This window comes from Anopheles maculipalpis, chromosome 3RL, assembly GCF_943734695.1.
Source record: "Anopheles maculipalpis chromosome 3RL, idAnoMacuDA_375_x, whole genome shotgun sequence".
NCBI lineage: Eukaryota > Metazoa > Arthropoda > Insecta > Diptera > Culicidae > Anopheles > Anopheles maculipalpis.
The window spans coordinates 3,375,794-3,402,968 of NC_064872.1; the positions used below are offsets into that span (position 1 = coordinate 3,375,794).

At 43.2% G+C, this 27,175-nt stretch overlaps 9 protein-coding genes across 11 annotated transcripts in view; 5 read left to right on the plus strand and 4 right to left on the minus strand.

The window, feature by feature from the left end:
- Positions 1-4,038: 4,038 nt before the first annotated feature.
- LOC126566006 (uncharacterized) lies at positions 4,039-6,454 on the minus strand. The gene is made up of 5 exons (XM_050223207.1): positions 6,257-6,454; positions 4,704-5,882; positions 4,508-4,625; positions 4,366-4,447; positions 4,039-4,294 (listed from the first exon to the last, which is right to left on the minus strand). The coding sequence occupies exons 1-5, from the start codon at positions 6,452-6,454 to the stop codon at positions 4,039-4,041; spliced, it is 1,833 nt and encodes a 610-aa protein (XP_050079164.1).
- Positions 6,455-7,047: 593 nt separating this feature from the next.
- LOC126566007 (probable serine/threonine-protein kinase clkA) lies at positions 7,048-8,317 on the plus strand. Its single transcript, XM_050223208.1, has 2 exons — positions 7,048-7,221; positions 7,301-8,317. Exons 1-2 carry the CDS (start codon positions 7,048-7,050, stop codon positions 8,315-8,317), a joined length of 1,191 nt encoding a protein of 396 aa, XP_050079165.1.
- Positions 8,318-9,186: 869 nt separating this feature from the next.
- Positions 9,187-10,883, minus strand: LOC126566008 (RING finger protein 17-like). Its single transcript, XM_050223209.1, has 3 exons — positions 10,707-10,883; positions 9,381-10,355; positions 9,187-9,303 (listed from the first exon to the last, which is right to left on the minus strand). Exons 1-3 carry the CDS (start codon positions 10,881-10,883, stop codon positions 9,187-9,189), a joined length of 1,269 nt encoding a protein of 422 aa, XP_050079166.1.
- The window catches only part of LOC126564621 (WD repeat domain phosphoinositide-interacting protein 2-like), a 37,161-nt gene continuing 20,785 nt past the window's right edge, over positions 10,800-27,175 (plus strand). For all 3 annotated transcript variants that reach the window (XM_050221701.1, XM_050221702.1, XM_050221703.1), the window contains exon 1: positions 10,800-10,809. The gene's annotated coding sequence lies outside the window, so the exon portion shown is untranslated. The remainder of the gene's footprint in view (positions 10,810-27,175) is intronic.
- Positions 11,384-12,824, plus strand: LOC126565143 (ATP synthase subunit gamma, mitochondrial). The gene is made up of 3 exons (XM_050222291.1): positions 11,384-11,546; positions 11,815-11,983; positions 12,072-12,824. The coding sequence occupies exons 2-3, from the start codon at positions 11,820-11,822 to the stop codon at positions 12,799-12,801; spliced, it is 894 nt and encodes a 297-aa protein (XP_050078248.1). The 5' UTR covers positions 11,384-11,546; positions 11,815-11,819; the 3' UTR covers positions 12,802-12,824.
- Positions 14,245-15,676, minus strand: LOC126564808 (inactive selenide, water dikinase-like protein). Its single transcript, XM_050221920.1, has 2 exons — positions 15,170-15,676; positions 14,245-15,016 (listed from the first exon to the last, which is right to left on the minus strand). Exons 1-2 carry the CDS (start codon positions 15,674-15,676, stop codon positions 14,333-14,335), a joined length of 1,191 nt encoding a protein of 396 aa, XP_050077877.1. The 3' UTR covers positions 14,245-14,332.
- LOC126564839 (cysteine-rich with EGF-like domain protein 2) lies at positions 17,238-19,233 on the plus strand. The gene is made up of 3 exons (XM_050221957.1): positions 17,238-18,069; positions 18,140-18,235; positions 18,992-19,233. Exons 1-3 carry the CDS (start codon positions 17,238-17,240, stop codon positions 19,222-19,224), a joined length of 1,161 nt encoding a protein of 386 aa, XP_050077914.1. The 3' UTR covers positions 19,225-19,233.
- LOC126564920 (uncharacterized) lies at positions 22,741-25,376 on the minus strand. The gene is made up of 4 exons (XM_050222045.1): positions 25,255-25,376; positions 24,049-24,182; positions 23,037-23,697; positions 22,741-22,952 (listed from the first exon to the last, which is right to left on the minus strand). Exons 1-4 carry the CDS (start codon positions 25,337-25,339, stop codon positions 22,753-22,755), a joined length of 1,080 nt encoding a protein of 359 aa, XP_050078002.1. The 5' UTR covers positions 25,340-25,376; the 3' UTR covers positions 22,741-22,752.
- Positions 24,617-27,175, plus strand: part of LOC126564095 (GATOR complex protein MIOS) — a 259,062-nt gene continuing 256,503 nt past the window's right edge. The window contains exon 1 of the mRNA XM_050221024.1: positions 24,617-24,629. The gene's annotated coding sequence lies outside the window, so the exon portion shown is untranslated. The remainder of the gene's footprint in view (positions 24,630-27,175) is intronic.

A 27,175-nucleotide genomic window follows, 5' to 3' on the forward strand; every position in this document is an offset into this window, starting at 1 on the left:
CCGGAAGAGAGAAGGAAAACCCTCACCGCACCAACAAAAAAAAAAACAAGGCCGTGTTCTAAATCAACTTCTATCCATCTACGTCCCATCTGTAGATTCGAAAACTAAAACATCTCACCAACATCACAATTGGGGGTTTAGAGCTCTGTACGGGCGCGCAGTGTTTTCTATTCTTCTCTCACCATTTCCTCAATTGGGCTGTGTGCTGTTGTACGCTCTTGTTTAAGCATGAATGGAAAATCAGCAGATCTGTAAAAAAAATTTCCCCACCCTCCAGCCGAGCACGCGTTCCGATCGCACGATCGCCATCGAACGGCGTCTGTTCGTGCTGGTGCAGGTTAGGTATGTGAAGAGACTTCAAGGTATATATGCCTGCTAAATGCATATAGACAAAGTGAAACAAGCAACCAACCAAAGGAAGAGTGAGAGAGTTCAACAAAAACCAGGACACTTTCCCCCGCGTTAGCAAAAAACAAAAACCAACGTGGAAAAAAGAGAGAAACAACAAAAACGGAACAAATGGATTTTTCATAATAAAACCAAATTCATCTACCAACCAAAGATCACGAGGATATTCGCGTATATGCAAAAGTCTGAAAGTAAATGCTTAGCAAAAGAAACTACTACTCGTCTCTGTAGACACGCCAAGGTTGATGATGTACCACCAATCGTTGGTCCGTTTAATTTGGTCAACCGATTAACAGACAACAAAAGGGAAATTAAAAATTAATATGCGCCTAACAATGAGCTACCAATAATGAAGACAAACGTACATACGAAACAGGCAGTCCCTCAAAAAGAACGGAACACTTCAGAAGTCCTCGCATCCGACATACAGAGACAGATCGCACTATCGCCACCATAACTGCTGCATGCCGTTGTTTCCTCGAAAGCTTGAGACGATAGGGCAGAGGCTAAAGTTTAAACAGTGAAACCCATCTAAACTCTACCTTCTGCCCAATTTCGCGTTTTCGTTCTCATCCTTTCGAGTTGCGATCCTGCAGCCGATAGCCACGAGTCTGCCTTGTCTTTGCGGAGCTTGAATTCTGTGAGTCACAGCCTGTAGTAGTTAAAGCATCCAGCCAAGATCTTTAAAAGCCGTTCTTGGAATGGAAACAAAACTCTCCTTCCATGTATTCCATTCCAATTTCCGGATGCTCTAAGGAAAACGGAAGGAAAAAACTACTTTTTTCTTTATTCAAATAATCTTCCAAATTGACAACCTAACGCCACCCGTTTTGGAGAAGCACTCTGCTTGGAGCACAGAGGAGCATATGAGCGAAATGAGAGCTATTATTTTCGTATTCCTTTTTTTTTTTTGGTGATCGTGTGACATATTTGAAATTTGGAGAATCATCCTTCAAATTTCAAACTGATCGCCAATTTTGTATGTACATAGTACAGTGCGCGAGAGTGTGCATGTGCGTGTTCTTTTTGCTCACTTGTCAGCTACCGGAAAAACGGTCACATCTTTTCTTCCTGTGTGTGCTCCCGGTTTTTTTCTGGAGCCGGTAGCTTGCAGTGGGGGGGAAAAATTAAACTCACACGCACACACACGCACTTAAAAGCTTATCTTTCTCTTTGCATAAACTTAACTAACTAAGAAAACAAAAAAAAACGTTTATCGAAACGAGAAGATGGCTTCATCAGCATAAGAAAAGCTTTTTTGTACGTTGTACGTCGTTTTCTAATCTGTTTTAACAACTGTTTATCTTCTTGCTGAATGCAGAATCTGCTAACTAACCCCACTCTTATATAGCTCCGCGTTAGATGGTGTTTCTAGTGTTCTACAGAGTGTTTTCAGTTTTATCAGTTTAAAAAGCTACAAAGAAAAGAAAAACGAAACACAAAGTCACATACACACACAACCTAAAAAAAAAAACATTTGCCCAGAACAAAACAAACTTAATATATCTCTACATTTATAACGTTTTGCTTTATACTCATTAATGGTTAAATTTAAACTGTTTTTTCTTCGAATTATTACACGTTTTTTAAATTACTACTACTCTTACAATATTCTCTAATTGTTACTATCCAACTCACTAGGTTGTAGCAAAGAAAAAAACATATTATACTATAATCCTAAGCGTTACATACATATAGCAGTGTGGGTTATAGTAAAGACCGTGTGTGTTTATAGATGATACGTTTTTTTCGCCTTTAAGAAATATTTCTCGCCTCCTTCTTTGAAAGTTTGACAACTACTGAAACAGTAATCGGCCGTTGTGTACCGTTGCAACATCAGGGATACCACAATAAAACCCAAAATAAACCAATGGCCAAATACCATCTCACAAAAATCTCCAGCACCATCTAGAGAGATTATCATTTTTTAAATTAAATATATATATACATATGAGGTTATGTCATAATGTTCGTTTGTAATACACCACACTCAATTATACCATCTTTTGAGGAAAAGAATAGAAAAACCAGAAATATAAGAAAGAGCAACATCAACGACAGCAGGAAGAAGAATGTTCGTATAAACATAATAATATAATACCATGCTTTTACTTTAACATCTTTGTAGCGGTGTAAAAGCTATACATCGACCTATATAGGATATAGATTGAGAGACAGTTTGAGAGACAGAAAGAAAAAGAGCAGAAGCAGGTCCTAAAAGCCCGTTTATTATCAAGAAGAAAAGAAAAACCCGGTTCAGCTTTAACAACAACGAGAACCACAAAAAAAACTTTTAAAACTAACTAACTGCAAAGTCGCAATTGGAAATGCAAAACCAAAAAGCCCCCAGAAACAGAAATCCGTCAATAAACAGCTGATAACGGAGAAAAACAAAACTCAACACTAGCACTCTCTCTATCTTTCCTGCCGCAGTGGATATTGAAAAAAAGAACTTTTAAACGGAGAAACCATCCGTCGTCTTACGTCAACGAGTGATATTTTTTACACGCATCAGATACTACGGAGCCCTTGTCCTATACTTGATAAATTTATTAATGTCATTCAGAGTCGCCGGGATGGGATAAAATGTGAAAGCGAAAGAAAGCTCCATTGGTTCCCCTAATGCAACGGGAAATAGAAGGACTTCCAGCAATGGCACAAAGGTTCTGTTCCTTACAGATTGCGAATAATTAGTATTCTGGCATTTAAGTATCCTGTCGTATCGTACATTAGCCGACCATTCATTATTCGAACAAAAATTGTTAGAGAAAGAGTATTAAGTTCAAGAAAGAGTTAAGTTCAATATTCAAATAAGGAGATCGAGAAATATTAGAATCGAAATGAAGCTATTCCAACGAACAAGACAACATAACACATTAACAACGCAATGTACGCTAAAACTCTTGAGCACCGCGGGCTAGGATTCCGTTAAGAAACATTCTACAAAAATAGTAGCAGCGATAGATGTCGCAAGTAGAGCTGTTTTCATACTTCCAGCTCTTTCAAGGCCTTAACGATTGGGTTTTCCCTAAAAAATCTATCGGACTCTGCTAAGCAACACCGCAAGTCGTGTACAGTTGAATTTTTAATCTAAATGCACGTCCTTGATGCGGGATTATTCTTTGCATGACAATGTTCATCTGGCCGAGGATATTCGTTCTCGTTTTATTTTACAAAAGAGAAGATGTTGTAAAACTCGATGCGGCTATAGTTGATGGCCACCAAACGTTCGACATAATCCTAGTTTTAAGGGGATGTTATGAACCAATCTTAGAACGCAGTTCTTCTTGGTTTAACCATCTACTAGTTCATGCCGAATTGCCTGAGAGTTGCTGATATCACGTAGTTGGATAGTTAGTCCTCGAACGCAGTTACTAGACGCTCTTTGACTCTCCAAAATTGAAAAATCGTCCCCCACAAATTCCCCGGTATTAGCAAAGAAGGTAAGTATTTAGTAGTAACTGTTACGCTGTTAAGCCATCCTCTCAGAACAGAACAAAGAAATTGAAGCTATCTCACAGAAACAGAAAAGGCTTTTGGATTATTGAAAGTGTTGTAAGGAGTTTTAAATATCATGATCGGAAAGCGTCTTTCCCTACCTCTTACTTTAAACAGAACGGTTAGAACGGTTTATACGACAAACTGTTCCACCCGTTCTCCAACCCGTGAAGTCCTGTCCAATTGCATTTCCTCCGCTTCCTTAACACTCACAATACCGTGCAGCTTAACCAAAATTTCATTGGTTTCTCGTCCAATTTTCTCTACCACACCGTTCTTCTCAAAGTGTGGCATTCGGGTGTAGTACTCTTCATAGTCAAAGGATCGCATTTGAAAGTGCCGCAATTCCTCGAGCGTTGGGAAATGACCCTCCTCAAGGCAATAAAAGCTGTTAAAGTAAAACGAAAAGCATTGTTAGTAGCAGTGGACTAATACTAGTACTACTACTTACAGACTTACCTGGGAAGCTTTTCGTTGAAGCTAGGCCTCTTTTTTAAATACATTTCTCGCTGCGGGATTTGCAAGTAGATTAGATTCGTAACTTGGGATCGGTAAATAATCGGTATCGATAGATTCGTAACTTGCTAATCGGTTGGGACACTCACTTTTTCGAGCGGCAGATAGAATGCTCCGGTCCAGCGGGCATTAATTTTAGCGGCAAATGTTTCGCACAGATTGTTTCGCATATCATCGATCAGTACAATGTCTACTACAGCGTGCTGGAAAGAAAGACAGGAACAGGGCAAACGATAAGTGTTGATATTGGGACTCGATCCGGACAATTTGCTTTGCTTCACCTTATAATTAATGGAAAACGTTAAAGCTGACAGAGGCTTTTCGCCGTAAGAAGCGATCAGTGTGGCCAAATGATCGGACTCTGCTCTGGTCCACGCCATTTCCTTTGGGATGAGACATGCTAGCGAGGCACGTATGGCCTGCGCCGGTACAGAGCTGAACATATCGAACAGGAACTTGATATGTCGATAGTTGACGTTCTCCACCAGACCGGTGTCGATGAAGAATAGCTTCGCCACAGACCCTATCAGCGGTCCTACGATTCTTGCCCGGTACCAGTTACCGTCCATCTGTACGGCACAGTACAGTCCATACTGTACTTGGCTCGGTTCCAAGTCCCAATCGTCAGTTTTTATTAGACCGTAAGAGTGATTTAGCTCTTTCGTGAGCCGGTTTATGATCAAATCTTGCTTCATACTACGCAGCCAGATACGGTTAGGATTGAAAATGTGCTGGATGCGTACCGGTACTTCCGCATTCACCTCGAAGTAGCGGGAGAGCTTCGGCTTCGGAATGGTGGACCCAAATTGCATAACGTTGGGTGACAAACCCATCATGTTCACGATGTCCCACTCGTCTGTGGACGGTTTCCATCCCATCATGGTACCGACATGTTCGCAGGTTTCATTCAAACCTTCATATGTTTCCTTCGCACAATATGGCTGATTCTCGGCAGCGAAGACTTGTTCCACAGCTGGTGGCGGCTTCTTAATTGCGAGGGCTTGTCCAACTGCAAGTGGCTGAGTCTTGGCTGCGAGGGCTTGTCTTACTGCACGAGGCTGATTGTTAGTAGCAAGAACTTGTTCCACTGCTGGTGAGTGGTACTCGGCAGCAAGCACTTGTTCCACTACAGGTGGCTGATTCTCGGTAGAAAGGATCTGTGCCCTGCGTTCGTTGCTTTGTTCATTCGCGTCCTTCATTACTGGTTTCGTTTGGTGAGTCTTTTCTGAGGAGCTCATCGTTGTTGGAGAAGTTTGAACCATTTCGGAATGATGTCTTGTCCTAACTGGTTCAATTCTCGTCACAGTGGATTGAGGAGGTTGAGGGTATATTTTTGGCGAATAGTCCAACCGTACATGCTTGTTACGGCCTCTTTTGTTTCGCTGTATCAAATGTTCCACGTGCTCTACCGCCGCTGTAGTAACGTAGGTAACTATCGGGTATCCATTTCTCAGCTTAACCTTAAAATAACCAAGGGGTGCACTGTTAGTAGTTTGTCTGGGTACTATTAATCGGTTTCTGGAACGCATCCACGGTTCTGATCCGGTTTTGGCACATGTGATTCCAGTTCCGATTCCAATAAATGGAATCGACGACTTCATCCCGAACCATCCGGAAGCACAGTCGGCTAGGCATTTTTTAAATTCTTTTTGATGTAATGATTTTTGTCTTCGTTTCCTCTTCCAACGGTTTCGGACGATTCCAACGGTTTGGACAATCCCAGACAGTTCCAGATGGTTCCTTTGTCTTGTGGAATCGTCCGGAACCAGTTCCGCTTTTTTGTTATCGTGTCCGATCTCTACTGGCCTCACCCATGGTCCCTATATTACACTACCTGCACAATATCCGGCATGGAGTGTAGCAGATTGAAAAGGTTCGTGTATCCTAACTGTTTGTAGGGAATCGTGAAACCTTCGATCGCTTTGAAATCCCGTTCCAGCTCATCCACGGCCATGGATTGGTTTCGATGCGACATCACCATGCTTCGAATTAAAGGCTTCAGTTTGGCTAGATCGTAGATGGTTCCGGACATCTTGTGTAGGTGTAAAAACAACCAAAGTGGTTTCGTTTTTGATTTTAATCCACACCACGAAAAAAATGCCCGTGTTTGTTTTCGTCCGTTTGGGTAGCTAAGATGGAAGCTTCGTTTGTGTTTGCTGTGGTCTGTTCATTTTACTAGAATCCATGAGAAGCGCGCGCCACCCGGCGGAACCGACATGAAAGAACACTGTGCACACTACGCGGTTTCCATTCGATTGTTGCATTTTTTGAGATTTTACTTTAATTTTGCATAACGATTACTCATTTTTTACAAAACAGAGAAACATGTCTGCCACTAAAAATCTGTCGCAAAAATTAACATCGATACGGTGAACAAAGCAAACCAGTATTAATTTTTTTACCTCTGCTAGCGAACTTAAAAACGAGCGAATGCAGTGTGCAGTGACCCAGAGCCTCTGTCAAATTAACGTCACCACTACTATTGAACGTTGGCAGGCGGTTTTCAACGTATTTTCGCCGCACGTCTGCTCACGGAACACGGTCTGCTCGTTTTGCGAAATCTACCTACCAGAGTCATCAGCTTCGACAGAAAAGCTTAATTTGGGCAATTGGGGCCGTTGTGTGATGGAAGAACTAAAACCCATAATTCGTTCGCTGGCCATATCGAGCGCTGGCGGATTGACCCTGCAGCAACTCGAACGCGACTTCAATAGTCTCGAAGGATACAGCATCCCGTACCAGCGGCTTGGCTTTAAATCGCTCGCTTCTTTGCTGCAAACGCTGACCGATGTTGTACAGGTGAGGAAGACATCCGGGGAAACCCGCACTAGATAGTTGCTTTACAGCTAACCCACCTTTTTGTTATATCTCCTTGCAGCTGAAGGGAAAGGATCAGCAAAGCACCACCATACATCCCGTTACCACCGAAAAAAACGAGCACATACTTGCGTTGGTTAAAAAGAGTAAGAAAAAAAAGAAAAAACCCACCTTGTTACGGCAGCCTTTGCCGCAGCGGCCCGGCATCAGCAGCAGCAGCAGCAGCAGCAAACCCTGCAATGATGTGCAAAAGCACTCCGAAAGCGGTAAGGGAAAACACTCGTCTTATGGTCATAGTAGTCGAGGCTACACAGGAGCGGTAACAACAACACCCTCATCGCCATGGCCATCGTCCGGTTACTATAGTGAGCTGGACTATTATTTCGAACAATTTTTACAATATCTGTATGCTGTGCTGAAAGATAATGAAAATTCGAATGGACAACCAACAAACCGTCAGAAGGGTGGTACGGCCCAGCCACCAAATTATCAAAACTGCCAACGCCAAAACCGACAGCAGAATCGTCCACCGTCTGCTGAATGTTCGGGGTGGAATTACAATCCAGCTGGATGGAACAATAATTCTTCAGGGAGAAACAATAATTCCGCTGGGTGGAACAATGGTAATGGATCCAACAACAATTCGGCAGGATACAACAACAATTATGCAGGATACAACAACAATTATGCAGGATGGGGCAATAATTATGCAGGATGGAGCAATAATTCCGCTGGATGGAATAACAATTACGGTGGACTAATGTACAATTCCTCGGACTGGAACAACAATTCCACTGGATACAATCCCAATCCCATGGCCCAACGGCAAATGAACATGAATTACTTTGCTTATAACGGCAACAACTGGAATGGAAATTATCCCCAAAGCTCCAACTACGGCAATAATGGTGCGTATTATAATGGGTACAATCTTCCTGTAGCGGCCGGATATCAATATCAATACGAAAATTATGGTATGAATTATCCATCAAATTATGGGTACAACAACTATCCTTCAAACGGGCCTAATACTGCTGCTCAGAACTCCTACGGACAGTTCCTTCCATACGATTATTAGGGAATCTGAGAGTGGATGAGTAGTTAAGTTAAGGCAGCAAGAATACGAACGAATCTGTACATTGTCAGTCCTCCCTGACTATATTCATTACAATAATAATTTTTACTTAATTTTATCGGCCAATTCGATCGAATGCACTTACCATCAATTAATGCGGTATGATTTTCACTGTACATAACTTTTTTTAAAGGGACACAATCGAAAAGGTCTTCCTTTTATGTTAGTATTTTTTGCCTGCAATTCGCCACCTGCTAGAAGTAGATCTAGTAGAAGTAGAGTAAGGAACCGTTTCTATGGAAACCTAATAGTAACGTTTTAGGTTTCGTTTGGAAGGCAGATTGCTCGAATAATGATCCTTTAATACTCTCGAGAACATTTACCGTCTGCTTGCACATTTGAAATAGAATTAAATGCAAAAGTTAAGCGACGATCGAGAATTGTTGTGGGATTTGTACGGCACAAGAATGATTGTTTTTTTCAACAGAGATATGAATCCGGGATTGCTTTTGGTGAACCTTCTTATTGTTGTATGATGATGCTGCATAGATCGAAAACGGAGATGTGATTCTTCTCAAACTGAATAAAATCAATTGACTCTAAGTCAAAATTATGTGTACTCAAACAAGTTTGTTGCAGAATACCAACTCAAAGCCTCTACAAATAAATCAAGAAAAAAGAAAGAGCAGTCCTTACGTTTGACTTGGCTTTATCTACTGTTTGTAGCGGATTGGTGAGCCAACAAGTATCCTTTAAACTAGTTCAACTCGATAACTTTATTCAATTTTTACTAGCTGGATTTCATCCCCCTGAGAGAGGGGCCCTCAATTAAAATTCGTAAAAAAATACATTCAACTTAATAAATTCCCTGTCTACACAATATTACTAGGCGCCATTGCAAGCTGCCGATTTAGGCTGCTTTTGTCAGAATCCGTATGCCCGTTCGAGCAGCTTGAAGGATCGGTAAGTATAACGTCCAAAACGTTTTCCTGTGAGAGGGCGGAGAGATTAAAATAAAATGGTAGCAATGCCAATATTTGCGTTTATCAGGCTTTGAGATACTTACATTCAAATCAACGCTAACCACCTCCATATTTAACACTTTCCGATGTACCATATTGGCAAGCTGTTCACAGGTTTCTTTACTCCAGTTTTCCCCGGAGAGATTTCCGCTCGTAAGTGCAATACGAACTGCTTGACATGGTAGGGAAGCTAATTCCTTCGCCAAAAATCGAACATCCGCCAATGGCACATATCTCAGGTAGCCGTAATCAATGTACGACAGTAGCACGCGTAGATAGTTTACCGGACCCTTCACCTGTGCCCGGTACCATCGATTGTGGTACTTTGCCGCACAGTACATACCGACCTGTACCATCGTGTCCGGTATTAGCCACTCGTATCCGGTAGCCTTCGTACTATAGATGCGGTCAATGAGTGGCGCTAGGTGCGTTAGCTTGTCCGTGTTTTCGGCCAAATGTATATAGAGATGCTTCGGATTGAGAAGTGAAGTGACCACCACTCTAGCGGATGCCTTGGGTTGCAGCAGTTGTCCGGGAAGTGTATCTACAATCTTTTGGCTGCGAGGCATTGCATCTTCGGGTATCGTTAGTTCATTGGTTGTTGGATCATTGCTGCAATTAATTGTCTCTACTGTTGTTTTGGTGCTATCGGGGACGACGAGCCCACCGTTGGATGGCCGTACGGAAATCCGTTTCAGTTTGTCAAGTTTGGCGAGTATTTCCTCTCGTTTATTTTGACGTTCATTATACGCCTCGTCAAAGCTGAGTTGACTTGTGGGTTTTATTTCCTCATCGAACTCGTTATCGTCGTAATCATCATCATCATGGCCATCATCAAGATCAAGATAATAAGGATGACTATAAGCATTGTTTCTATAATTTCGTTGATAACCATGACTACGGTTGTTAGCAAAAGGCTTTTTCTTGCCCGGTTTGTTCCTTTTTACCATTTCCTGGACATGTTGAGATTTTTTGTTACTGAGCGGTTCAACTACAGCCGTTAGTCCATATCCTTTGACCTACAATCGAGGAAGAAAAAACACATTACCTTAACCTTTGTTTCAATGCCCAAAAATACATCTTTACTCCTGTAACCATCAACCCGCGTAGGTTATACATTTTGTATGGTTGTCTATATTTTGTCATATAAAACTTGTGCACAAAACAAATCCCCAGCTTTTTTTAACTATCATATGATAGTAAAAAAAAACTTTTAAGGATTCCAAAAGATTCAAGTTCATCCATCATATTATATCATATATCTGTTATTGAAAAACGAAAATTACAAAACACACACGGGTAGGTGGTCACCGAAATAAAGGTAAAGCCCTGTTTTGTACACTGAGTGTATGTGGGAGTTATTTACGCACCTGTATTGCATCGGTCATTGTCCGCAGCATTCCATCGAGCGATTGAAATCCATAGCTGGCGTATGGAATGGCATATCCTTCCAAGGCTTTAAAATCCGCATCCAATTGGGACACTGTTATACCACTAGCCGCGTTCGATATGGCTAGCGCACGAATAATCGTTTTCAATTCATCCATTGTTTATATTGTGGGTGCTGCAAGATAGAGAAGGTTTAGCGGAAGTACCGTTTGATTCCCATACGCTTTTCAATCTTTTGGACGTCAATGAAGGTTTTCAGGAAAGCGGTTGTAATTTGCCATCGAAGAATAGGAAAGAGTTATCTAAAGTAGTTACTTTTGTTTTAAGAACGTGTTTCCCGGCTACCGCTCTTCATGGAATGTTTGTTTACAAACGCAAATCGTCCCGGGTGACAGCTGTTCATTGGACGTTTTGTTTTTCTGGCAGCCATGCCGCTTGAGGAGCACTTTGTTGCCTTTTCATTTACTTTCCACTGTTGAATTAATGCATGCGTTGATGGTAAATAAAATTTTCTTAAACATACACCAACTTCAACTTAATATTACTTATCGGGAACAAAGCTACTCAAAAAACTGATAACGACCGGAAAATTTTAAAATACTTCAAGTATTGGACTCCTAAGTATAGAAAATTCACTCACGCAAACACAACTTTGCATCACAAACTCGCTCGCAACACTGCCGCCGATTTGTACGACATCTTTTGACACCCCGTAGGAGCGGATGAGAAAATTCTGATCCGTTTTCGCACCGAACCGATCGAAAAAGGTTACCTTTCGTCCAGCCTGTCGACCTTCGCCGTTGAAATCGCCTAAAGCACAGGTAGGCATAATCGCCGGCACGGATGTTACGGGTATGGCCAACACACGCGGTAGTGTATTTTTGCATTGCTAAAAATCTTACATAACACGATGTGTGGACCATTAAGAAGGCACCATACCATCGGAGAAGATGCTGAGCGGTATGCAGAAATATTATCAATTATGTGGCGCTAAACCTGTGTGCCATCATGATGAGCGGAACTGTTGTTGTGTAATCGAATGCTTTGCCAAAGAAGTGGACTAATAGGAACATTTTGGCTAATTTGCAGGAACCATGTTCAAGTCCATCGTGCCCGTGCTGTCGCAGGTTCCTGCTGAGATATGCCTTGGCCAGCAGAACCGTGGCATGGCCACGCTAAAGGCTATCTCGATCCGATTGAAGTCGGTCAAGAACATCCAAAAGATCACCCAATCCATGAAGATGGTGTCGGCCGCCAAGTACGTAAACCAAGACAACAACGCACAGAATAGCCCATTCAGAAAAGCTTAATCGCGGTTTTTGGATTTTTTCCCGTTCTACCCGTAGGTATTCCCGTGCCGAGCGTGATCTGAAACAGGCGCGACCGTACGGTGTCGGAGCGCAGCAATTCTACGAGAAGGCCGAGGTAGCCCCGAAGGAGGAAGACTCCAAGAAGCTGTACATTGCCATCACGTCCGATCGTGGCCTGTGCGGTGCGGTGCACACCGGCGTTGCCCGTTACATTCGCGGCGAGCTGACCAAGGACGCGAACATCAAGGTTATCTGCGTCGGTGACAAGTCGCGTGCCATCCTGTCCCGGCTGTACGGCAAGAACATCGAGATGGTGGCGAATGAAATCGGTCGTCTGCCACCGACCTTCCTGGACGCTGCCAAGCTGTGCAATGCCATCCTGAACCTCGGCTACGAGTACACGGACGGTAAGATCATCTACAACAAGTTCAAGTCGGTCGTGTCGTACCAGGTGGCGGACATTCCGATCTTCTCGCTCAAGTCGGTTGAGTCGGCGGAGAAGCTGCCGGTGTACGATTCACTCGACTCGGAAGTGATCCAGAGTTATCTGGAGTTCTCGCTGGCATCGCTGCTGTTCTACACGATGAAGGAGGGTGCCTGCTCGGAGCAGTCGTCCCGTATGACGGCCATGGACAATGCGTCCAAAAACGCCGGTGAGATGATTGACAAGCTGACGCTGACGTTCAACCGTACCAGACAGGCGGTGATTACGCGTGAGCTGATTGAAATTATTTCCGGTGCATCGGCGCTGGAGAGCAAGGATTAAATGCGCGTCGTCGTATGGGTTGTTTGTTACTTGCTTGCCGGTTACTACGAACCTATTCCCATTTTTAAAAGGCCGTCACCGGCAAATTCTCCCTTTTGCGAGCAACATCCAGAATTTACCTTTGGCGAAAGGGGACGACAACTATACGTGCGTGTTGGTGCTTTCGGAAATCGTTATCTCTTCACGAATGCAGAGCAGAAAAGAAATAGTACTATAAAAAAGTAAACGAAATCCTGAAAAAAGTCGCTGTTTTAAGCTGTGTTTCCTGCTTTGGGATGATCAGTACATTCGAAAATAGTAAACCTTCTGCCTTGTTATGACGACATCTAAAAGAGTTGTTATAAGAATTAAATCCCAGTAGGAAGGGAACTAATTATCTGAAAAGAGTTGTTATTCGCCCTAACTACTGCAAACCATTCAACGAAGCGGTTCCCTTCGTATGAAATGATGATCTCTGCGCCTACTTAATACCTAATACAAAAGAAACCTTCCTTAAATGTTATGTTATGTGGTCTATCCGATTAGTAGAGCTTTCAGCTGAGGTTTTTTAAGGACATATGGCCATAAGCAGCCGGTCCTGATAGCTTTAAGAGGATCGTGTTTCACAATCACCGACTAGTACCGGAGGGCCCAGGAAGCTGGACTCTTGTACCGAACCGGGATATATCCTCGTAAAGAAGAAGAAGAAGATGAGGTTTTTTTCGAGGTAGCGGTAACTCAGGTCCTTTTTCTTAGGACTCCTTGTTCAGGATCATGCTTAGTGAAATCAAATGCAGGCTACTCACCTTTGAGGTTCACAAAAGAGCCTCCTGAATCTCTTATGCCCTTTTCGTTGGTTCTGGGCCAAGTCGTAAGAATCATGTGTAATTCGTCGGCTCCTCATCTCCATAATTTCCAACACCTGTATGAATATGCGGTCAGTGGTTGATGGAATTCGCTCCATTGCTTTTCTTCGCTTATGGCATAAGTTTGAAAATGGTTTAATGAAAATCTTAATTTCGTTGGATTATTTTCCTTTTTTGTTTATTTTACGCAGTTTCCATTTGATTAATTCTAAGTGCAATTCTAAACATAAATGTAGTCTTCTCCTTATTTTAACGTTCAACCGCCATTTATCCATACGCATAAAATTGTACTCATTAAGAAAAGGAATTTCGCATTTAATTTTAAGCAAAATAAAATCAAAACAATGAAGTTTGACCTGACCACGGCAATACACCATATGCGCGCTCTTAATATACATGCACTTGACTGTCCTGCTTTTCCCCGTTATAACCTGTGTCCTGTGCTGTGTGAAAATTGTATGTATTATTTAAAATCACGCTCGAAAGGCAGCGGTTGCTTCATCAACGAGCAAAGCATCCAGAATATTGCATTTATATGTCAGCATATGATCGAAGTAATCCGAACTCAAAAACGTCTCTTTCTCCACATGTATGTGTGTTTTTTTTTATAAAAAGAAAGAATTAACAAGCAAATGAATGAGTTTTCCGTACACACTAAACGCAAAAGAGGAATCGCTTGGGATGTCCTAATCCTTTGCCGGCACTTCGATCACTCGCGGTTTGTCGATGATGCGTGCCGTGCGGCTACCCTTCTCCACGATACCAATGATCCAGGCCTGACAGCCCTCCTGCTTCTCGATATCCTTACAGTAAGCGGCGGCCTGTTCGCGCGGCAAACAGATCAACAGCCCACCGGACGTTTCGGCCGAGTGGCCCTGTAGCAGCTGGAACATATTGCCGCACGCCTTGGCAACGGCCGCCATCTTGGCGATAACGGGCAAATTGTGAATCACAAAGGAAACTTCGTTCTTCTGATGAGACGCCAACGTCTGTGCATGGCCAAGCAAGCCAAATCCGGTCACATCGGTCGCTCCGTGTGCATTGTATTTGTGCATAAGCCGAGCGGCAACACGATTCAGCCGCGACATGGAATCCATCGCACGATGGTACGCCTTCCGTACGTCCTCTTCCGACACGACCAGCTTGATGCGGTTCCACCGTTCCGATTGATCCAACCACTGGTGTGCATTGACCGCCACCTGCGTTCCGAGCGCTTTCGTTAATACCAGCACATCTCCCACGACGGCATTATCTGGCACGATGAAATCATTGTTCTGGCATACCGTTGTGGCAACTCCACCGATGGTGCACCACGGATTCACCACACTGTGACCACCGGTTACGCTTGTGCCCGCTTCCAGAGCGGAATCCTACAAAACGAAATGCCAAAATCAATACAACTGCAAAATACGGGAACGGGAGCTTCTTCTTGGCTTAACCTTTTAAGGTCACGCCGGCCATCTAAGTAGGCTTAATAAACTTGCTGATGAGTCCATACCAGGACTTTCCACTTTCTAACTTACCTTAAATCCTCGCATTATCAGCGGTATAACGACATCACGTTCCTTTTCAATCATTTTCGTACTGACGGCCAGCAACATCAGCATATTGTCACACTCCGTCATTCCCATCGCGTACAGATCGCTCAGCACATTCGCGCACGCAATCTTCCCCATCATGTACGGATCGTCGACGATCGGGTAGAAAAAGTCCGTGGTCTGCACCATACACAGACCACCGTGTCGCAGCGGAGTCACCGAACAATCTAACCCAATACCAATTCGAGGCGAATTGATCGGCATAAACGGTTGATCCGGATCCTGCATATAGTCTTGCTGCAGCGAGGAAACCAACTTTTCCAACACCTCTTTCGGCACTTTGCAGCAGCGACCCTTCAGGTCGGCAAATCGCGTCAACCGGAACGTTGCATCGAGATCGTGTGCGGTCGGATCGAAAGGTCGCCGAAGCACCAAACCAGTATTGCCGGTTAGCTCCAGATGGACCATCGGATCTTGCTGATAATCAGCCATGTTAGCGCTTTTCTCCTTTACCACCGAGAAGCTGAAAGTCCGGGGAAACAAATCCAAATCTCCATTCAAAGTATTCTAAAAATCACCACCAATCTTATCCATACTTACATCCTGTTCGAAATGAGCCTGTTGTTCGTAGCAAACGTGTACACAGTCTCCCCGTAGCCGGCTTCCCGAACTGTGCAATGTAGTAGGCTTGGCAGAGGTAGCGAATCGAGTGGCGTCGCCTACTTGGTTGGAAAGATTTTCACGCGCTTCAACACACACACGACTATGCTGCCGCCAACTGTACCCCTTTTTTTTTGTTCTCACGGGAGGTCCTACCTGCAATTTATCATAAATTTCATACGATAACAAATACGATCTGCTTTACAGACCCTGCCCAGTCGCGTAATGAGTGGACACAAAAGTTGCTCGGGCTAATTTTTAAAGCTAACACTTGTATTATTGTAAGCAAAAGTTTCGCGACGAAGCAAAGTGATGTTAAATGCACGCGCACTGGCGAAGAAATGTGATGCGGTGCGTGTGAGTGAGATAGATCAAGGCAAAGCGTCAGAGAGTAAGCGAGAAAGAAAGGGCACGTCTAGAGCAAAGAATTCTAGAAGCTTCCTTTTGGGTTAACCTTGTGCGAGTGGCGCGCACAGTGGGCGCACGTCATGCGAGACGTTTATCAGCATTGGTTTATTGCTGCGGTTTCGTATAGCCTTCAGCTACGAAATGAGGTGTGCGAAATATCGAATATTTTTAAGAAGAGTATTTTACAGCCCGAAAAAAGGCCGGTAACTTTTTCTGCAAATTCTTTACAATTGCTTTTTCGTGAAATATATGCTACTGCTTGGTTCTTTTGACCGCAGCAAAATTTGTCTTACAGTGCCATTAGGCTATAGTCTATGCACGCAATAATAGGCATATTTGTTTTAGTAAATACCTTTTAGACTTCAATTACGCTTCGACTAGCTGCAGCAAGCAAATGGCAAATGTAAAAAAATAATCAATTTGCCGACCAATTCCTATTTGCATGAAATTTCGAAAAAATGGACACATTTCCCACCTCTGTTTTGATAAACCTAGGGCGAACAAAGTTCGAAGTTTGGTACACGTCAGTTGAACAAAACAAAACCCCCGGCACGCTTCCCTCCTGTGCTCCTCTGTGCTCCTGGCCGGTCTATGAACTAGAAAGGATTTGTGTTACCTCGATTTTCGCTCGAAACTGCTGGTAAGTGTGGACGCATGCAGCTTATTCTCTAAAAGCTGGTGAACAAACGAATAGGAAAGAACATTCGCTTACTAAAATTTTTTACCTCGTGTGAGCACTTCTCAAAACAATCAAATTCCAAGCCAAACGAGCTACTTTTAATACAACATTTTTCATAAATTCAATACTGTAATGGTTATCGATTTTTTTTTTCTACCCCAAATACAGATCCAAAGTTCCGTGCTCTGGCAAGGTGTGTGTCTGCTAGGTTGGCAGTGTTGTTGGTTGTGCTGTGTTATCACTATCGGGCCTGACCGGCACTGGAATTGAATAACCCCGTACACGTGTACCAACAGTCCTGTTGTGATGAGACAAACGGGTAGCATCATATTCTGCTTTCTGGTCGTGGCCCTGCTGCCCTACCACCTCTCGCTCGGAGACATCCCAAAGCCACCATCCTTTTCGTCCGGTGGCACGAAAAAGGATAAGCTAAAGACGGAAAAGCTACCACCGTGCAAAGCGTGCACAGTGTTAGTGAATTCGTTTCGCGATGGAATCAAACGGACGGAACGGGCGAAACACGACGGTGGTGATGCGGCCTGGGAGGAGGAACGGTTGGGCAGCTACAAGACGAGCGAACTACGGCTAGTGGAGATACAGGAGCGGCTCTGCACGGACGTTACACGTGGCGAGGACCAATGCCATCAGCTGGCGGAAGACTATGAGTCACAGATAGAGGAATGGTGGAAAAACCATCAAACCACCCATCCGGATCTGCACCGATGGTTGTGTGTGGAGCAGGCGACCGTTTGCTGTCCGGATGGGTTTTACGGACCGAACTGTGAGCCCTGCCCGACCTGTTTCGGTAATGGCAAGTGTAAGGGGAATGGTACACGCAAGGGCAACGGAAAGTGTGCCTGTGATGAGGGATATGCCGGGGATAACTGTGATAGCTGCACGGAGGAATACTACCCAGCGTTCCGGGATGATACGAAGCTGCTGTGTAGTCGGTGCCATAAGGCGTGTGCTGCCGGAGGATGTACTGGAGCGGGGCCAAATGCATGCCGAGTGTGTCGGAGCGGATGGGTAATGGATGCAGGACGGGGCGGGTGTGTCGATGTGGATGAATGCATTAAAGAGGCTCCGTGTTCGAGACAACAGTTTTGCGTAAACAATGAAGGATCGTACAGCTGTTTGGGTGAGCCAGAGAGCGTTAGAGAAAAGGATCCCAAACACATTTTTACTAATTGTTTGATTCAATTTTCCAGAGTGTGATAAATCGTGCGACGGCTGCAGCGGAGATGGTCCAGATTTATGCGACAAATGTGCCGCAGGATACGAGCTACGGGACGGCATGTGTACAGGTAAGTCGTAAATGCATGTGCTTTTATTTTTATTTTCCTTACGCTTAGTCTGCTCGCATTTGTATGATTTTTCCCCATTTTGTGTGAGAGGGTCATTCGCCAATTATTGCACACCGAAGGAGACTTTTCAGAGACTTTTCTTATGGACCTAGGGACCTAACATTTTCGATATAAAAAAGTCATAATCATTTTTATTTTAGGCGGAAGATGTGTGTATGGAGTCAAGAAAGATTGATTTTGAAACACACTAAAAAATCCATTTATTGAACACTTACATATCCTTCGATTTTTTTCATTGTACACTTAATTTCAATCCTCATCATCAGATTGATCTGTTACTCTAGCAATGAAACATGGAATTATTCATTTGCTTACCAATTTATTTAAGCATTATGGCTGCAGTTTCAACTCTAAAAACATAGATAATAATTATTATAACAATTTACAGATTCACTTTCAATTAAAGCGTGTTTTGTGATGGTGAATCCACGAAAAAATTCAGTCAGTCATTAATGTGTAATAAAAACTAAGAATTAAAGCATTTCGTGCATAGTGTGCATCAAATTGGCAACTTACCCTATTTATCGAAAAATACATTGTGCTTTAGTTGCGTTTTTGTTGTTTTGGAATCATCGGTTTTGCCTGGAATGTATTCGTTTTCTTATTGTATAGTAGTGGTGTTTTCCTACGGCGGCAACGACTAACAACTTTCGTTTGTCCGCGTCTCAATTATCCACATGCACACACACCAAACAGATACGTCCAACGAGAAGCGCAATCAGTACGCCACCTTTACCCGATACCTAACCTATCTCGGTCTGTGCATTGCCACGTGCATCGTGCTACAGAACTCGACCTGGCTCGCGGCACTGGTTGGATTGGCCGTCGCCGTATACATTTCCGTGTCGGAGTACTGGCTCAACACTGCCCCGCAGCAACCGGCGGCCCCTTCGCCTCGGATATTAGACGAGATTCTTCAACAGCATTAATAAAAATAGACCACTGCCCCTGTGGGAAAAGGGTTGTGCGAACCAGCGCGAGCGAGCGACGCCGGACGCGCATATTCGGTCATCGAGGCTCAATTTTATCTGCCATCATATGAAGTGGTGTATGCTGTGTGATTATTTTTGGAGTAACGAAGTCCTAGGACAACAATAAGAAGTGTAGGGCAGCCGAACGCTCGCACAGCATACAGAAGGGCATTAATCTTCCATTAAGTGACATCAGAGCAAAAAAGAGACAAAATGAACAACATTTTAGAGTAAAATAAACTTGACTACTTGAGAAACTTGTGTAGAGAGTAAGCGAGCGAGAGAGTCTTAATGTGTGCCTGTTTGTCTTTTCGATTGACCTCCTATAGCCATCTCGTCAGAACAGTCTTTGGAGGGCACATTGGAAGGGTTGGAATTGACTAATAGTTCCGCGTCTTCTGTTCCTCACGAATCCGTTGAGATGCCACCAGATGACGTCGTGGTCCGAGCAACTGATGAGTTGTAGCATCAGTAGCAGCAGAAGCAGCACCAGCAGAACTTTGTTGGCACACCAAAGCAGTATCGTTAGGCAAATGTGATCTACTCCACTTAATTTTTATCAGGGGAAAGTTTCGTCGAAAAAATAAACCAAGTTTTCTTCGTATCTAGCTAATACCCGTGATGTGTTTAAAAAAAATTGAATTAAGTCAAGATGACATCAGCTAATCTATAGATGCCCCCCGAATTAGTCTGATTTTTCGAATATCTCCGGTAACGGGTCCGATGTTTGTTGACAAGGCCGCTAATGGCATCATCAACTACGTGTTGATCTCGTTTTATTCATCCTCTGGGTAGTGTGCTGTTTACTTGACCCTCTGATAAGCTTCTTATCTTGAATCACAGCATCTGGATTGATTTACGTATAGAAGATGCCTCCTAAAGATTCGGATGATCCTCCCAAGTGTCAGGTACAGGAAGAGACATTGGAGTTTATCTTTTTTGGCGAAGGCTCTGGGTTTTCCACTCTTTATCATCTGTTGGTCATTGTCATGTTTCGGTTTAAAGATATAAAACACACAAATTGATTTCAATATCTCGCTTTTATAGGGTATACAAGAAAGAACAGATTCTAGGTTTAATACAATAAATATTTACTCTTCACTCTTTCTCTTCAATTCTTCCACAATCACTTTCTCCAGACCAATACAATTCCCCATCCCTCGATTCCCCGTTATGAATTCGATCACCCTATCATCATTTGGTATGATCGTTTATCGAAAGATTGTAAGAATAACATAATAATAAAATAGTTTAACGAAAAAAAATATAAGGATACACAGCAAAACCACCAAGCCTAACAAGGACATCCTGTCCGTAATGCTTTCAATTAGTAATGGCGGTAGTAGTGTAGGGGGATGACGAATGTTTGACAAATTTTCGTTTCTTCAAAAGACTGAAGAGTTTTGAGAACAAGTTAAGAATCGCGGTATATCATGCTTGTTTGTGTGTGTGTGTGTGTAACTATATAAATTAGGTGAATTGTGATGCATATTGCTTAGTAGTAGTAGTAATAATTCGTCATGTTTGTGATGTTTCTTGCACTGAAGGATGTATGTGATACATCTATAAAGTCTTGTCGTTGAAATTGAAATGGCACAGGATAAATCAAGACGCGGAAGCTAACGAAACACAGCTTAGCTTAACTTCTGTTACACACACACACACCAACACACTTGAGAGGAGGTCTAAATGATTCATAATACACGGAGTAGTACGTCCATATTTTACCTATCTACTTAACTTGTTCATTCGAAACTCGCTCTATTCGCTCTAAACCTTCGCTTACATTACCTACATTCCCTGTTCTCTACGATTCGTTTCCTGCTAAGCGTTCAACGTGTATACGCTGCCTACAAGTTACAAGTTAAAAACCAATCATTTCACGTCACAAAGATTATTCGCTCGTGGAATCGTTGTTAGAAGAACGAGGAACGACAATGCAAAAGGCATGCACTTTCTAGAAGAAGAAAAAAAAACGAAAGAATTCGGCTCTTGATTGCAGGATTTTGCTATTGGATTGGCTTTTTTTGCACGTATCCTTCCCCCTTTCCTTGAGCCTTTAATACCGAACAGTTTTGGTAAAGAGACGTCCAACGTACGATTGTTATTTTCTTTTTGTTTTAAGCTACGTTTAATGCAGCTTCTTCTAGTTGATTGCTTGCTGTTGGGTTTTGTTAGCTTTGTTTTTTTTTTGGCAGACGTAAATATGATTAAAAGTGCTCTCTAGCCGTACTTGTCTATAAACGTGTTCAGTAATCCAGAGTGTTTTACGGGGAATAAAACAGTCATCCACACGATGAGAACAATAGTTTTAGCAATCTCATTTACACAGGTGTTGTGCGTATCTCGAACCGCTAAACATTGTGCTAAATATGTGGACACTTGTTTTATGACCTGAACAACCTTTTGTGTGTGACAAACGGTTGAAGGTGTAGTACATTCTGCAAGCTCTACAGAAGGTCTACTTTATCGCAAACTAAGCCAACCTTCAAAGCTGGATAGTCTCTATCCTCCCTTCTTTGTCTTCACAAACCGCAAGAGCCCTTCCCGAGGAGGCCATTTCTCGCCTCCTCGCAATAATCTGTCCCTTCCACCCAAGGATATATCCATTCCGGTATTTAACTTGCATAGATTTACACCTTCTTTCAGGCTGCCAGAATATGCTACCTCCTCCATTCAGCTACGGAACACATTATTTCGTTATATTTGATTGTACAAAAAAACAAAAAGGGCATTTAACTTCCTCTTTTTTGTGTAGTTTGTGTTTGTTTGTTTTTTGGCCTATTCGATTTTCATCCTAGAACGGTACCGCCGAGTCAACAGTTTGAATTTTGGTAGCTACTGCTTGTCCTTAACCTATGAATGAATGTGTTTTGTTACGAGATAGTTTACTGTTTTGTTTTGTTTTACTCGGCTATTCATTTGATAAGCATTGTATGCTGCGATAAAACAGAAGAAATAAAGCGTTACTTTGGACTCTTAACGTATATTTAAAATGAAAACAAACACACGAAAAAAAAATTTATACAGTTTAAAACTCTGTATGCCATTTACTCGCTTTTCTGCCATTGCTCCTCATATATCAGCCTTTGCTTGCTATTAAAGATTATTTATGTTTTTTTTTTTCTGTGATCGGCTTTGTCCCTTTTTTTGCTCTGTAACATAAAACGCGTCAAGTTTCTAAACATTTCTATGGGTTTTGCGAATTGCAGTGTTTTGTGTCATGTGGCAAAAAACGAATTCCTGTGCTACATTATCTTGTTGCCCACAACAAAACTAAAAACCGAAGATGGCCTTTTAGTCAATCTTTTCTACTATTTGCGGTACGCGCTTCAAGCGCATGTCTTCATTCTCGTTGATGCAGTTTTACACAAATTTACGTACTATTTTTGCTCCTGCTCCTCTCATCCCCTCTTTCGCGCGCGCGCGGACAATTACTATGTAATAGCAGTAGATGTGCCGGAAGTAGAGGTCGTTAGATTGATTTTAGAGCTTACCATTTTCGATACTGTTTGTATTATTGCTGCTAGTATTGAGATCTCGTTGGTTTGTTGTTGCCGCTGTGGCGGGATTAGTTGTGGTAGTCACGTGGACATTGGCCGCTTCTTCGTTTGGCGTCGTACGGTAGGTGTATAGGCTCTGCAGCGGAACGTGCAGTAGCTCGATAACCTGCGTAAAGTTTGATTCTAAAAACAAATAATCCAAACAAAAACGGGAAAATCAGTTCCAACTCCCTACCATTGCCATACACCAAAAGTACACTCGCTTACCATTTTCCGGCGTAATAATACCATGACGGATGAGAAAATCGATCACTACCGGACAGCTAGTAGTTTTAAAGTCGGGCATGAACACCCGCTCGAGACACTCGTTGGCCGGCAAAAGCTGAAAGTTCTGCACCTCACCGTCCGAATTATCAGGCACAAAGTCTTCCGGCAGTTCGAGATCGTACACGAACTCCGTGTTGGGAAACAGGCCACGTTCGCTTTCGAAGAAGAACGACACACACCCGGCCGACACGAGATTCTTGATCAGGTGTCCCGGTATCGAGGCTTCCTCGGCCGCTTCCTTGATGGCCGTTTCAAGCACACCGTACCCGACCGCCAGCCCACCGCTTACCATATTGTCCCACTTGCCGGGCCACGTTTGCTTCGTGTCGGATCGTTGCTGAAGCCAAATGCAGAGGCCCTTCGTTGGGTGACGGACGTACCCATTAATTTCCACACCGTAGTTACGCACCCCGAACAGGCACGTTGCCGACCGGTCCATCTTGAGCAGGGAGCCGGTGGACGATTTCACGTCGTAGCATTCGTCACGCCATCCTTTGAGCGCAACAAACATGCCCTGCTGGCGAAATTCGCGCAGTATCCGGTCGACCTGTTGCGAGCGTGTATTGTAATCCCGGAAAGCAGGATTCAGTTCGACAATTTTCTAGAAAGGGAGGAAAGAGATTATTTTAGTTGTACATGAGACGTTACTATTTATCTGAATCTGAATTCCGTCAGCCTTGGACAGAGTCTATGTCTCGGAAGCGTTTGTGAGTACTGGGACTACAAATTATCTATTCCGTCCCAGAAAGGTTTCTTGAGGCTGGGGAACCGGTTAACACCCAGGTGCCGGTTTTTGACCACAGATACTTTGGAACTGATACGACTGTTAATCTTCTCAATCCGAGGATTATGTGTGAGGTTCGTCGATCATTTGATGTGTTTCTGATACATACGAAATCCTCCAAGGATCGTGAAATGACTCACAGAAGATAGCACTTATCAATTAAATTACCTGTTTGCCATGCTCCGGTGCACGGATGTGAAATACTTCGGGATGTTTGAGCAGCTGCTCGATCACATTCTGGCTGACCAGTCCCACCTGGTGGCCGTCCACAACGAACGGACGGCAGTCACCTTTCATGAAACCTAAAAATGGACGGGAAAGTTAGCAAAACCGTAAGCGGGGTCATGATTGTAGAAACATGTGAGATTATTGTAACAGATGCTGTAATGGTATAGCGCGGTTCTCCGTTGCATGTTCTAAACGCCACGTTGGAACCATCCACATCGAGAGCTGTAGGTGTGTGTATAGGGGAATGCTCTGCTAAGCTAGTAAGCAAACAGTTGTTTATCGGTTTTGGTCAAACAGCTGATAAACGGCCTCCGATTTGGTTTGGCGACTGACGAACGGAAAACACATTGTCTTGGGCGTCGTGGTGGCGACGTATGTACAAACAATTTTTTCGGTGCCGCGAATGTCGTGGCCGGCCGTATTCAGTGAGTGACGTGACGATTTTTAATGAGCTTGTTTTGCACTCTCGTGTGGTACGCGGCCGACCCCGACCGTTTGGCGCATATTTGTTAGAAGCAGAAGTTTATTTTAAAATTTCTTCACCAATGCCGAGGCCGAAATGAATCTGAGATGGGCGTTGTGGGGAAGAATATTCCATTGCAATTTTGATTTTGTGTACCACCCCACCGCATGTGCATGTGTCTGTGTGTGTGGTTTTCATACACGCCTTTCTTTGCTGCGGTATACTCTTATCATGCCCTTTGAATTGATAGGCAGGCCCTTTTTTCCAATCGGCAGATTAATTTCGGCCGGGACGGTCATATATTTACCGATTTTGTCGTTATGCCATACGAAAGATAGCCACTTTTATGCTTACACAACGTACGAAAGGAAGTAGCTACAGTTGTGAGTCCTACCGTTTTATCAAATTTGCCCCTTGAAACGGGCGTAGCAATCTTATTTCTGTCCGATTTGGTTTTATGCAATCGTTGCAATGCTCACCACTTACGGCGGACCACCGACAATCACGACTACGACATAAGGCCACAGCCACTGGCGAAATTATTTCGCTACCGCTTTCTCCTTATCCGGGAAAATCCGGATTTTGTGCAATTCCATCGTTAAATCTCCTACGTTACACGGGATCTGGACCTACAAACAGAAAACAAATATGTCCCAATAATCAGCCCCGAAATTGCCACTTACCGTTCAGATAGAAACAGTTGAACTTCTGTGCGAGCTTCAGCAGCCGTGACATCTTGGGATCTGGCTCATCACTTGCCGATGTCATTGTTGATGTTTTGAACGATGACGGTGGTTTCGGATGATGGTGTGTTGCTGGCAAAACACACTACACCACACCACCGCAGCTGCGGCTACTTTAACGATGTGTGTGTGCGCGTTTTTTCCCTTCTCGTTCACAAGTCTTTGCACACAAGCATAGGTAAGGCGCCTCCGCTTGTTTCTTCGCGTTCAGCAGCAGCGCGGTTGACACATACAGGCTGACAACGACTGACACAGGGGAAGAGACGAATACACCGCGGTTCTTATCGATGGAAATGCACCAAGGATACCACTGTCGAAGTAACCACTTTTTTACATCATTCTCTCTAGGATATCTTGCTAACTGCTGCTTATGTCACCACAAAAATTGTAATCACCTTCGCGCACACACAAACCCCCAACGTATTAACGCCCTTCTGGTAAATGGCGGCACTTAGCTGCTTTCATACGTTTTCGCATACCTGTTTTTATCTCATTAAACGGGACACACCACCAGGAAAATGGCTTTAAGAACGGCACGCACTACTAATTGAAATACCGATTTGTTAACTCCCTTTTTTATCACACTTTTTTACTTTATCCAATACCTTGACCATAAGCGACTTGCGACCCTTTCGTTTTACGTTTTCTGTGAAAAACACCTAGCTGTTTCCCTAAAGCCCCAAAACCAAAAAACACACTTCAACCTGGAACGACAACGCACTGCCTACTAATATTGATTGGATGAAAATCGCTTAACCAACGCGCGAACACCATTGTCGTCGTGTCGATACTCTATGTACGGCAAGAGGCAGATTTTCTTCTGCACAAATTTTGCAGAAACACTTTTCTTCCACCCCAGCCGGCTTTTCTGCTACTGCTGCTGGTCGCGCTGGGTTCACTCTCTCTCGTCTGCTTTGCACTGCTCTTTGAAATGATTCACATTCCGCGCGCTCCACCACCGTTTCCGATTTTCATCTAAAATCTGCTTCCCAACAGGAGTGTAAAATCAAACGCGCATTTGCTGTTCACATACGGCAACACTGAGATCACTCAGAACAGCTTCTGAACCAAAATCGGACGAATGGTAAAATTAAATTTGTACGCTGTTAGCCTAAAAGAAGGTGCAAAAGACATGTGCAAATTATGAATCCGTTTTTGTTTTGAGCTGCAGATGTGTTTGACATGTCTGGCCGCTTCAGTTTCAAACGGTGGGCGATACGTTTACAGCTGCCGGTGCGAGAGTTGAATCGAAGTTGTAACTTATCGAGCGACGTTGATTTGAAAAAAATAGTTCAAAATTATGTTGTTGAGCATATTTGTTATGCTTTTATAAAGTTCATTCATATATGGGTTGATTATACGTTTCTCGCATCGTTTACATGAAGAAAAGTTCTTAAATATTGTGGCTTTTGAATGAAGAGATTTAAATTTACAATTTCTATAACACCAAAAAAAAAAAACCAAAACTGATACAAACTAAACCGAAACATCCACTTAATTTGTTGTCTCTTTCTGGATTTTCTGCCCATCGTGCATTATTCTCTTTCCTCTCCTGGCTGGCTAGCTCTTGGTACGAAAAACACAAGCATATTTTTCGGTATCGATTTTTTCCAGATGACCCGTTTTATGGAGTTTCTTTGTTATGTTTTCGCATCATTGAAACATGCAACTTTTAGGCCTTCATGAATAATCGTCGTCACAACACAAAATGAGGGACCTGGAACAGGATGTATGACGCATTTTTACTGGACTGCTTTTGAGTTTAAGAATTTCGTCATATTATTTAGCTCTCCCAGAGCTGCACAAAACAAAAACGAGTGTTAGAAAAAGGGAAAGGGAAGCATTGGATGGGAGGGGAAGT

What these genes read in the sequence shown, in the direction of transcription:
- LOC126566006 (XM_050223207.1), bottom strand. Translation starts at nt 6,454, where the DNA reads ATGTCCGGAACCATCTACGATCTAGCCAAACTGAAGCCTTTAATTCGA. An exon ending in CCATGCCGGATATTGTGCAG is followed by an intron (nt 5,883 to 6,256) that starts GTAGTGTAATAT and finishes GGTTATTTTAAG; the next exon opens with GTTAAGCTGAGAAATGGATA. An exon ending in TTCAACGAAAAGCTTCCCAG is followed by an intron (nt 4,295 to 4,365) that starts GTAAGTCTGTAA and finishes TTACTTTAACAG; the next exon opens with CTTTTATTGCCTTGAGGAGG.
- LOC126566007 (XM_050223208.1), top strand. Translation starts at nt 7,048, where the DNA reads ATGGAAGAACTAAAACCCATAATTCGTTCGCTGGCCATATCGAGCGCT. An exon ending in CGCTGACCGATGTTGTACAG is followed by an intron (nt 7,222 to 7,300) that starts GTGAGGAAGACA and finishes ATCTCCTTGCAG; the next exon opens with CTGAAGGGAAAGGATCAGCA.
- LOC126566008 (XM_050223209.1), bottom strand. Translation starts at nt 10,883, where the DNA reads ATGGATGAATTGAAAACGATTATTCGTGCGCTAGCCATATCGAACGCG. An exon ending in CAATGACCGATGCAATACAG is followed by an intron (nt 10,356 to 10,706) that starts GTGCGTAAATAA and finishes CCTCGATTGTAG; the next exon opens with GTCAAAGGATATGGACTAAC. An exon ending in TGGTTAGCGTTGATTTGAAT is followed by an intron (nt 9,304 to 9,380) that starts GTAAGTATCTCA and finishes GCCCTCTCACAG; the next exon opens with GAAAACGTTTTGGACGTTAT.
- LOC126565143 (XM_050222291.1), top strand. Translation starts at nt 11,820, where the DNA reads ATGTTCAAGTCCATCGTGCCCGTGCTGTCGCAGGTTCCTGCTGAGATA. An exon ending in AAGATGGTGTCGGCCGCCAA is followed by an intron (nt 11,984 to 12,071) that starts GTACGTAAACCA and finishes TTCTACCCGTAG; the next exon opens with GTATTCCCGTGCCGAGCGTG.
- LOC126564808 (XM_050221920.1), bottom strand. Translation starts at nt 15,676, where the DNA reads ATGGCTGATTATCAGCAAGATCCGATGGTCCATCTGGAGCTAACCGGC. An exon ending in TGATAATGCGAGGATTTAAG is followed by an intron (nt 15,017 to 15,169) that starts GTAAGTTAGAAA and finishes TTCGTTTTGTAG; the next exon opens with GATTCCGCTCTGGAAGCGGG.
- LOC126564839 (XM_050221957.1), top strand. Translation starts at nt 17,238, where the DNA reads ATGAGACAAACGGGTAGCATCATATTCTGCTTTCTGGTCGTGGCCCTG. An exon ending in AGGATCGTACAGCTGTTTGG is followed by an intron (nt 18,070 to 18,139) that starts GTGAGCCAGAGA and finishes TCAATTTTCCAG; the next exon opens with AGTGTGATAAATCGTGCGAC. An exon ending in ACGGGACGGCATGTGTACAG is followed by an intron (nt 18,236 to 18,991) that starts GTAAGTCGTAAA and finishes CACACCAAACAG; the next exon opens with ATACGTCCAACGAGAAGCGC.
- LOC126564920 (XM_050222045.1), bottom strand. Translation starts at nt 25,339, where the DNA reads ATGACATCGGCAAGTGATGAGCCAGATCCCAAGATGTCACGGCTGCTG. An exon ending in CAACTGTTTCTATCTGAACG is followed by an intron (nt 24,183 to 25,254) that starts GTAAGTGGCAAT and finishes GTCCATTTTTAG; the next exon opens with GTTTCATGAAAGGTGACTGC. An exon ending in TATTATTACGCCGGAAAATG is followed by an intron (nt 22,953 to 23,036) that starts GTAAGCGAGTGT and finishes ATTTGTTTTTAG; the next exon opens with AATCAAACTTTACGCAGGTT.